We start from the raw sequence: 11,220 nt of genomic DNA, 5'->3' as shown, positions 1-11,220 counted from the left end.
GTGTAGAAAAGAAGAACTTTTTCTAACCCATGGGTTCTTTCCTCCTGCTCTGTCCCCCAGAGTCTCATGTGGAGTGCTCTTGTTGACAGCATCCTGGGATTAATCTTAGCATCCCTACTGGGAACAGAAATGAGTCTTTCTATGCTCTCCTGGAAAAGCTAAGAGAGGAGACAGGGTCATAAAACCTCAGCTGCTGGTCCCACTGGGAAGAGGTGAAGATGTCTAAGCTGGCCTTGGTTAGTCATGTTTTAATAGACTCCATCTTCAGGAGCCAGGGCTGCCTGGTCTTTGCAAAGGACTTAAGAGACTCATCCCCTCAAACTTCATAGCACCTTGGAATTTTTCTAGAGACTGGGGTGCCTAGCATTCTGTCCCTCTCAACTCTGCTCCTTTAGGGGGAATTTCCCTTTAGTCCTGTTCTTGTAAGACCAAGAAACAGTCACTTGTTGACACATTCCCTGGATTTACAAATGGTAAGATGGTCACTGGTGTTTGGCCTGTGAGTGGGGTTCAAACATATGATGGGCTGCAGTTAAGAAGCAGTCAATCCATTCACCTTTTTGTCCTCTGTGCATATATCTGAAACTCCCAGTCCTCTTCCCCCATTTCCTGCTTTTTTTTATTCTCTGTCTCAACTTTCCTTGTTTCCTCCTTTTTTCCTTTGTTAAACTTAAAAAATGTTTGCAGAGAGTTTGTTTCAAATCATGTTAATAAATAATGAATGTGGAGGCCTGAGTTCAAGATCTCAAGACAAGCAGAAAGCCCTATGCATGAGAGAGCAGTGCTGGTCAGTGTCTCTGACAGTGTCTTCCCAGTACAAAGAGACACAACTTGATGCTCTTATGGGCATGGCCATCATGATTTTGGGGGGGGGGGGGCAGGTGAGACATGTAAGTCTGATGTTGCTTAGCCTGGCCTCAAACTCATAAAACAGTACCAAATTTCTTTATGCTATTGATCCTAAGCCTTCCAGATGCTGGATTTGTAGGTTGGGGCTACTATGTGTAGAAGCATCTGGCCTGGAACTCAATCCTGACATCTTCATTTGTGGTATTGAGCTTATAGATTTGGGCCAGAAGACCTGCTGGAATACTGTAAGTTAAATAAGAGGCTATTGGCCTGGGAAAACATAATAGATTGTGGATGACCAAATGGTGTTTCCATGCTATGAGCACCCCACCTCAGATACTTTTTTTTTTTGGATTCTTCTACTTTCAGTACACTCCAGGCTCTCCCACACTCAGACAGGAGGGAACTCTCACCAGGAGAGCAGGTCTGTGGGTAGCCATCCAGCTCTGTCCTAGGTGATCTGGTTTGTGTTGACTCTCAATGAGCTCAACCAGAAGACACTGTGAAGACTTTGCTCTCTTCACCTTTCACTTGAGAGCCTGTGTGCCAGAACAGAGAAGGCAGTGACTGAGGGCCAGGCTCTGAGGCCAGACCATCTCACCTCCCACTTACTTCTCTCATGCTAAGATTGTAATCTAGACCATACTGTCCTATCCAACAATTAGATTTCCACCTATAACACATAGGCAAAAATTATTTCCTTCAATAAGTTGTGATGTTAGCCTAAAGTTAGGGGGGGAATGGCTGGAATTTTGAAATTATCCAGAATAAATATTAGTTATTTTTATTGTTGCAAAGGCTAGGAATCATCCATTCAATTTTATCCTTCTGTAGATTATTTTTTTCTCAATGGTTTCAGAATTCAGCTAATAGGAGAGTACGAAAGACTTCTCTAGGATTCTTCACACTCTAACCTGTCACTGAACAAGAAATGCAGGATGTCTCCTGCTTGTGTAAGGGTGGGAGGTGGTAGCACAGAAGAGAAGTCTCCCTGCTGAGCTATGACCACAGGGTAAACAACAGTGCAGGTGCTGGTTCCTCTTCCACGATGAGAAGCTGGGCAAGTGCCTTAAGGGGGAAAAGAGGTAAGGTGTCCAGGACACAGGGAATGCTTTCTTGGAGACCTGTTTCTGGAGAGAGGGGAGGTGGAGACAGCTGCCTACTGAGGCTTAGTCTTCACAGAGCAGACAGGCTAGGACACAAGTGTGTGTTACTCAAATGATGGGACATGAACTGTTAAAAGACTTTCAGTTGGGGCCAGATAGTACCAGCTTGAAAATTCTTGAATAACCCCTGCAGCAGTCTCATGAATTATGTATTGATGCAGATGAATGCCCAGCCCTGAGAATGGAAGGTGGACACAAAGTCCTGCCCCTAAAAAGGACCTCATTTGACCTCATTTTCAACTGATTCCTACTAAGAATGGAAAGGTCAGTTTTCTACAGTAAAGTCTCATTGTGTATAACAGTCACACCCCAAGGTAACATGATTGGGAGATGATTTTCTTTTGCTTGCTGGTTTGTTTCTCCTAGGAGGTTTTTTTGTTTGTTTGTTTTGTTTTGTTTTTTTGTGGTTGTTGTTGTTTTCGTTTGTTTTAAAATTTTTTGTTATTTCTTTTTTTCTGTTATATCTTTCGTCCTGAAATAGAGTTTGGGAGGGACAAGCACATGCAGTTAGATAGGGAAAATGGGGAAGTATTTGGGGGAGGGGAAGAATATGCTCAAAGTGTATTGTAAAAAAGGGGGGATTATAAATATTTTTTAGACTTATTTATTTAGTGCGAATGCACTGTCACTGTATTCAGACACACCAGAAGAGGACATCAGATCCCATTATAGGTGGTTGTGGGTCACCATGTGGTTGCTAGGAATTGAATTCAGAACCTCTGGAAGGGTCGCCAGTGTCCTTATTGCTGAGTCATCTCTCTAGCCCCTGAAAAAAAATCATTTTAATTAAAAAAAGACTGTATTTAAGAAGAAAAATTTAGAGGCAAGGGTCACATGGAGACAGATACGGAAATGCCAGAGGAGAGGATGGTCCCCTGACCTGGGTGAAAGAAAAGATAGATGTGAGGGGGATGAGCAGTGACCGGTCAGGAGGGACGATGTGGACAGGGAAAGTGAAGACTGGGGATGGCTTCAAGTCTCTTTCATGGTTTTACTCCCAGCAAGAGCAGCTGCTGCCTCAACCTTAGTCTTGCTCATTAGCATATGATTGGCCCCTAGTTCAGACTCTTTAGAGTAGTGTTTGGAAATTTCCTCTACAGTCTTTCCTTGAGCGTATGTTTGAATGTGTCTATGTGCTTACATCTTGTTTCAGAATTATACTCAATATTTGTATTGCTGGGCAATGCATTGAATGTGTTCAACCTTAAGGAGCATAGTCAAGCATACACTAAAGGGCTCATTTTAATGTTCTCCCCCATTGGATCTAGTCACACTTGTTAATACTAGACCTGTGTCACTGCAGCCCTGCTGGTAAGCATGTGGGGATGTGAGACTGAGAAGCAGAGGTGGGCGTGGCTCTGTGGTTTTCTTCTGCAATGTCCAGATGAGTGATGGTGTGAGGACCACCTACCTTCATGAGTGCTTAAGAGACAGCTGCCTCCGTGAAATGCCTTCCTTAGTGTCCTCTGTTCTCCTGGAGCATCTCATGTTATGTTTGTGCTTTTCTGAGTTTTCATATAAATATTTTTGAGTATTTCTTTTTGTTTGTTTGTTTTCTGGCTTACCATGGTTTTTCCATCCATGGAAAGTGGTCTTTTAAAGCAATAAAATTGCTTTGATTGATTCTAAAAATTTAATTGTTTTAGATTTACCACTTGAATATACAGTATATCCAGAATTGATATTTTTTTGTGGGGAGAGGGACTTGAAAGTAAAAAAGGAAGTAAGAATTTTCCTGCTCTAATACATGCAGGAACCATCAGCATTCCCTGGGGAGACTACAATGTCTGCAGCATATTACATGTGAGCACATCTGCCATTATCATTATGGCAACATGTGTGGGGGCCTGTGTCACACTGACATAGTTTCTGTCTGCTTCATCTGCTTGCTCATTTTTTGCATTGGTCTGATGTGTGTGTGTGTGTGTGTGTGTGTGTGTGTGTGTGTGTGTATGTGTGTGTTTGGATACCAACATGGAATTCTTCCTTAATTGCTCGCACTATATCAGTTGAACCAAGTGCCCATCATTTCAGCAAGAGTCACTAGCCCTGTTGCTGCAGAATCCCCTGTCTCTGCCTTCCCACAGATGGATCCAGAGTGTGAGAGGGCATGTGACCTGTCATGTGTATGTGGTGTTTTCAGGAGTTCTGTGAGGTGCATTAGATGTTCATCATGATCCTGAGCCATGACTGCCGTCAGCCTCACTGATAGGTGAGGAGACAGAAGCACTGGGAGGTTGAGCAACTTGAGGAGAGTGCAGAGGATCTGACCACCGAGCTCAGAAGCCACAACCCAGCCTTGATTTATTTTTGAATAAAAATTATTATTTTTATTTTATGTATATGGGTTTTGCCTACATGTATGCTTGTGTACCGTGTGTATGCATGTTACCTCTGGAGTTGAGAGCAGGGACTCACATTCCCCAGAACTGGGGTCAGACACAGATTAGAGCTGTCTAGTCACTTGGAACAGCACTCAGTGCTTTACTTTGAGCCATCTCTTCAACCTGTGTCTTCCCTTTTTCTGTCTATAACTGGCGTGTATCAGGTGACACATAGTATATTGGTTTCTCTTACAGTCTCCACCATGTGGATGATTCTAGGACAGAACCAAAGTTGGGTTTCAGAGTTCATCCTGCTTGGCTTCTCCAGAGACCCCATGACCAACAGCATCCTCTTCCTTGTCTTCCTTATTGTTTACCTGAGCTCAGTCCTGGGCAACGGGCTCATCATCATGCTGGTCTACCTGGACACACAGCTGCACACGCCCATGTACTTCTTCCTCTGTACCCTCTCTCTGTTTGATATGAGCTATGTCACCACCACCATGCCCCAGATGTTGGTGCATCTTCTTGCTCACTCTCAGACCATCTCCTTTGCTGGCTGCTGGGTGCAAATGTATGTGTTTGGGGCCCTGGGTATAACCGAGTGCACCTTCTTTGTTGTGATGGCTTATGACCGGTATGTGGCCATTTGCTATCCACTGCACTATACTGTCATCCTCAGCTGGGGCCTGTGCATACGGTTGGCAGCAGGGTCTTGGATCTGTGGTTTCCTTTCCTCTCTATTTAATACTTTCTTCACCATGAGTCTGCCATATTGTGGGTCCAACAGGGTCAACCACTACTTGTGTGAAGGTCCTTCAGTGCGGAGCCTGGCTTGCATGGATACCCACGTTCTTGAGATGGTGGACTTAATCTTAAGTGTCCTTTTGGTTGTTATTCCAATTTCCCTCATTGTGGCCTCCTACATTCGTATTGCCAAGGCAATTCTGAAGATCAAGTCCACCCAGGGCCGCTGCAAGGCTTTCTCTACCTGTGCCTCCCACCTGACTGTGGTTACACTTTTCTACATTCCAGCCACTTACATTTACATGAAGCCAAACTCCAGCTACTCTCCTGAGCAAGACAAGCAGATCTCACTGTTTTACAGTGCGTTTACACCCTTGCTCAACCCTGTGGTCTACAGTCTAAGAAACAAGGACATCAAAAGGGCCTTCCTCAAGGTGATGGTTTATGGCAGGTGGACTGGTAGATTACGATGGTGAATCCTTAGATGAACATTAGATAAAAAAAATTTTTTTTAAATACGGAAACAGTGCCTTTGTTTTATGTGAGCAACATTTGATCCAATTTACAACTTAATAACTAGAGAGAACATTCATAAAACAGAGCATTCTATAATGATAAGGGAAGATAACACTGCAAGAAAAAAACATATTAGTGGTTCTAAATCCAATGACTCCCTTGGGATCAGCTTTTGTTAATGGTAGATTGCAAGTCTCCTTGTGTAGTCAGTCTCAGATCTATCCATCAAGAACAGAAGGAAAGGAATCGTGAATAAAACCTATAAAAACCTAAGCTTCTCAATAGTCATCAGACTCTCTTTGCCCACATTGTTTTCCAATGAAAGCATCATGATCCAGCCTGGCAGCAAGATATTGGGATTGATTTTCCTTCCACACAGGAGCAAATAAAGTCACTTGACAATGGTCTGGTGTGTGCACTTCCAGTACAAAGAAGTAAGAAATTAACAGGAGTTTTGTAGCCTGCTGTATTTTCCTAGAAGCCAACTGCATACATGTAAGTCAGCAGAAAACATGCTGCTAGTGATATTGTAATAGAAACAGTAGAGGCTGATGTGCTGTAGGCTAAGTGATACAGCACAGGTTGTCATTATTAAAATCAAAGCAGTAGTCTGTGGAACAGAAGGAGAACAAGCCAGAGATGAAGCTTCCTGTCTAAATTCAATGTAGTCAATGGTTGAACATGATGAAGTCTGTATTGTGTGGTCAAATGGAAGTTAAGGGAGCTGGATCTCATTGCGGAAGTCTCAGCTTTTGCTGAAAGTGGCATCAAACATCTAAGGACATATCTTCCCTGTGACTGCTGATGCTGGTCCTTTTCTACACTGAGGTGGTGGGTATCCTTTACCTATGAGCTACAGATTAGCCAATCAGCAAATTCCTCTTTAATTAATGGCCTGAAATAGTCTCTCCCTAATGATTTCTCCCTCATTAATCATTTGCTTTTAGCCATGTTTTGGGAGGCACTGAATAAAATCCATGCATAGTTAGGATTTATGATTTATTTATGGGTTTATGTCAAGAGAAGGTCTTACTCATCCCATGCTGATTTGGAATTCTCAATCTATCTAAAAATAATCATGAATTTCAGATCTTCTTGTCTCCACCTCCCATTACTGTGATTATAGGCTTATGACACAAGATCTGCTGATATTTCAGTTCCTGGATGATGTCCTTTGCACCATAAAGGCCTCACTTCGGTAAAATCCAACTCAGCCACTTTTATCTCTGTCTCGTGGAATATATTCCTGAAGTCATTTCCTGATACAAGTTCATGAAAAATTCTATTATATTTTTAAAGTTTCATTTACATTTTGATTCTTTTTGTGCACAATATGTGGCCACGGTCCAATTTCATTCTTTTCTGTGTGAATATCCATTGTCGCATCATTGTCTGTTGAAAACAGCGCTTATCTCATTGCATGGTATTTAATCCTTGAAAATTATTGGTTGACAATACATTTCAGTGCCTATGTTGAGATAACTAACATAATGCTATCCTGTTGTGACTCCATTTTGTCTTTGTTTATACCGTTATTCACCCTCTATCCCTCCCTACATCCATCACATCTGCCTTGCCACACATCTGAAATTTTCATGTCTTTGAAAATAGTCCAGATGTATTGACCAAAATAATTGTCAAGACATGTCTAAAATGCCTGCTATTCTCTTCAGGAACAAGCAATTCAAGGTTACTCTGACCATTATCTAACTCTGATCTATCTCAGTGGCTTTTGCTTTTAAAAACGATATTCCTGAACTTGGGGACTAAAAAGTTCTTCAGAGGCTCAAGACCACTCTTGGTCTGACCATAAATACAAAGGCCTTATGATTGTCAATAACTCTCTTGTGTATGTCATTACAAAGTCCTGAGTGTCAGATTCATTGTATTAAATTCCATGTGAACCTTCAGCTGATGCCATCCTCGTTTGGTTGACATGGCTTTGAGATTAAAATCAGAAACAATCCAATCTTCTTTTTTCAAGATTGTTTTGCCTCTTCTAAGGTGCTCCAATTTCCATAAACATTTAGGATCCATTTGACAATTTTAAAAAAGTGGGAGCTAGGACTATGACAGAGGAACATAGAATTTGCGGGGAGTTTTAGGATGTTGGCATCTTAACAATAGGAAGTCTAGAATTGAAGGAACCAGAATGCATTACATGACCACATATCATCTTTGTCCATGATGAACTACATGTTATTTATCATACAAGGTTCCAAACCTGGTACATGCCAGTGCGCACACACAGTTAGCTCTAATTATCCATGTAAACACAAGAATACTTCCTGAGGAAGTGAGGTCTTTGCTGGTACATCTCCTCCATAGTCTGAACCTATGGTCTCTATGATCACTTCTCTATGGTGTATTGAATGGATGCATAAACCCATGCTGGCTACAGACCATTCTGTGATATGACCACATCATCCAAAAATGGATAACTTGAGCACAGTGTTGTATGTCTTGGATATGCCTGATACAGTCCTGAAGAGAAAGCTTTCAGGGGAGAGAACACACTGTAGGACATTTTGATGTTCCTTCAATTTGGAGGGATAGTGGGCAAACATGTATGGGTTCATACTGACTAGTGCACTCTGGCCTGTGGGTTGACTTTATGGCCATGGATATCTACAGAAAAATGGAGCAAATGAATATTGGGAGTGAGATGTAGACAGTCTTCTTAGAATTCAATGGATGAGGGCTCACAAGCTCAATAGTTAATTTACTATGGTTATTGTGCTAACCTGACATGTGGGAAACTGCCCTCTTAGAACTTTATGCCCATAGATAAGTGCAGTTCCCAAACCTCCTCAGAGTTTCTTTGTGAAGTGGTTGCTAGTTAACACAGAAACTCAACTATTCAAGGTATAGAAAGTGTCTGTGGAGGGCTCAGTCAGTCACAAGTGATAGATTTTTGTCACCTTCTGCCAAAAGCTGAAGGACTACTGAAGAGATGACAGAATGACCATATTAGCCAGAGGTTGGGAAGGACTAAGGCAAAGACTTGTATTTTGGACATGACAGAACTCTGTACTCCAATCTCACAGTAGCTATGGTTGACTGCATAAGACTTAGTTGGCCAACAATCCATTGTGGTCTCTTGATTCTCCACCCATAACTCATCTGCTCTAGATAATTGATAGGTTATATGGGAGAAAGAATCCGATTTCTTCAGTGAACCTTCAGTTTGACACATGGCACATTGTCAAAGTCCAATGTATGGCCCTACAACCATGCTAGATGGCCAGGACAAATTAGACCACGTGGAGTTTTTAAAAGGACACAACGAGGGGTTGCAGATGTGGGTAGGTACTGGTGAACTTAGGGAAGAGTTGGCATGAAGAAGATCAGGCTACTTTGTAATGTGCATGAAATATTCATGAAAGATGATAGGCATTACCAAAAAAAAGAGGAAAATAATGTCAATATAGTCTGTCATGTGAAGTGTTCTTCACCTGTCATGGTGTACAGGGCATGTACAATTAAGTGGATGGGATGACATTCTCTGCAGACACCTGTCAGTCCCCTTTCCTGTCTATCCTCTCAAGGCTTGCAATGGTCATGTTTACTGTTGACCTTACTGGATTTAGAATCACTGTAGAGAAATGTCTCTGGAGTCATTAATGAGACTTTTCTCTGAAATATTTAACTGATGAGGGGTGATCCATCCTGATTATGAGCATCACCAGCTGTTCCAGAGATATAAAGTCTTTGGTGGCAGAGTGGACATATGGCAACTAGACCAGGATGCTAAGGGCTGACATCTTGGACCACAGTCAGCTAAAAATGGGTGTACACTAAGAATGTTAATGGACTTGGAAAGTTCAATGCCTGCTGCTAGTGATACAATTATTCCATCAAAGCAACACCGCCTAAAACTATCCAAACAGTGTTACTAACTGGGGACAAAGTATTCAAATACTTGAGACCCTGGGGGCATCTCATTTAAATCACCACAGCATCCCAGGCCTAGTGTCCCAGACAGTCTGAAAGAAGAATGTGTACTGAGCATTAGAGTTGGTCTGTCTCCTGAATGGGATGCGATGCTACCAGCTGACTCACCCTCCTGCTGCGTGACTTCCCTCTCATCTTTACTATGCCCTTGTCTTAGACACCTATTGTGCTATAAAGAGACATGATGACCAAGGCAACTGACAGAAGCAAGCATTTAATGGGGCTTCCGATTTCAGAGTGTGAGCCCATGACCATCGCAGCATGAGGTTTGACAGCAGGCAGGCAAGCATTGTGCCTATGAAGCAGCTGACAGCTTACATCTGACCCACAAGTATACAGTAGAGAGAAAGGGAAAAACCTGGCAATGATTTGGACTTTTGAAATCTCAATGGCCCCTGTCCCCTGTCATCTCACTAGGGACACACTCCTTTAACAGCCCCAGAACTAATCCTTTCCAAAGAGTCTGACCAACTGTTGGACTGCTGGTTGTCTCAGGATTATCCTTTGAAGTCCTCCAGTGAGATGGACCATCTACTGCATCCTTTACTCTGGGCCCCTCAAAAGTCTGATAACACTGGGGATTAGCACCTTGGAATAGTAATCCAAGGATCTGGAACATGCCTTCAGTCTTTTGGACCACACTGGGAAAGGTAATAATAGGTAGTCTTTTTTTTTTTTTTTTTTTTTTTTGCAGGGCGGAGGTTGGAGAGAGCTCCATTTGTTAAGTCACGGACACCTTTTTAATCTTCCTATGACATTTTTCTGTCTGTTTTCTGGTACTGTAACTCCTTGATCTGGGAACAGGGAGGATCTGTTTAGGTCTATGTACCCCTCTCCAGAGCAAAGGGAGATGTCCCGTGGCTCACTGGATATTTTTGTTTAATTGTAGTTCACCCAGTGCTATCAGTTTTTGTCTTCTGATCTGCCTGGAGATCCTTAGGATGCCCTGTTGAGATCAGGAGTCGAACTACACAGAGAAGCCTACCTGGGGCCATGCTGAGGGCTTAGAGGGGCCCAGTGTTGGTTCAGGAGCCAAGGAGGACTCAGAGGCCAGATCTCTGATGTGTTCCCAGTGCCTGGGCTGGACTTGGAGGACACAGAACTCCCTGTGTGTTAAGATAATTTCTGTTGGTCAGACTGGTGGATCTCTAAATGACTCTAAGCAACTTATTTAAAATAGGCAGGAACTTTCCTTTCTTTAGCATTCTTCTCCATGGAGGTTTTTAGAGGCAACCCAGACTGCATCTCTTTAAGACACACCTAATTGCTTCTGACATCTATTTAAGCTTTTCTATTTTACTAACAATTAGGCTTTCAGTGTACAATAATTAGATATCCTGTAACATTATTAGGACCTCTTCAGTCTCCCCTTTACTAGGACTCTAAGTCAGAGTTCCAAATGTAAGGTTTTCCTTTAAGTTCTTAAACTTTAACTTCTGTCCTTGTCTATTTCTGTCTCAGCAGATTTCCAATCAGCTGGCAGACATCCTCCAGAAATCAGCTGTGGATAGTCTGCTGAGCTCTGGACTTGATAAAGGCTGATGTGAATGAGTCCAGCCAATGTGATTTCTTCTTGTTCCTTCAGCTGGGTCAGCCATTCGGATGCTTCTGGTGAATGTCTCATTGCCCAGCATTTGATTGGCTTTTCAGCCTTCCTGAGCCCT

General features: G+C 42.5%; 1 protein-coding gene across 1 annotated transcript; it reads left to right on the top strand.

Annotated features, from left to right (window-relative positions):
- Nucleotides 1-4,560: 4,560 nt before the first annotated feature.
- On the top strand, nt 4,561-5,562 carry Or10ak11 (olfactory receptor family 10 subfamily AK member 11). The gene has a single exon (XM_087551776.1). The coding sequence runs from the start codon at nt 4,603-4,605 to the stop codon at nt 5,560-5,562; it is 960 nt and encodes a 319-aa protein (XP_087407902.1). The 5' UTR covers nt 4,561-4,602.
- Nucleotides 5,563-11,220: the final 5,658 nt, after the last annotated feature.

The sequence above is a fragment of the Rattus norvegicus genome, chromosome 5 (genome assembly GCF_021556685.1).
Source record: "Rattus norvegicus strain SHRSP/BbbUtx chromosome 5, alternate assembly SHRSP_T2T, whole genome shotgun sequence".
Lineage (NCBI taxonomy): Eukaryota > Metazoa > Chordata > Mammalia > Rodentia > Muridae > Rattus > Rattus norvegicus.
The sequence above is the reverse complement of the archived record's forward strand: the minus strand, read 5'-3'. Positions and strand labels throughout refer to the sequence as shown.

Bases quoted from the DNA above. Each gene is read 5' to 3' on its own strand.
- Or10ak11 (XM_087551776.1), top strand. From the start codon at position 4,603: ATGTGGATGATTCTAGGACAGAACCAAAGTTGGGTTTCAGAGTTCATC.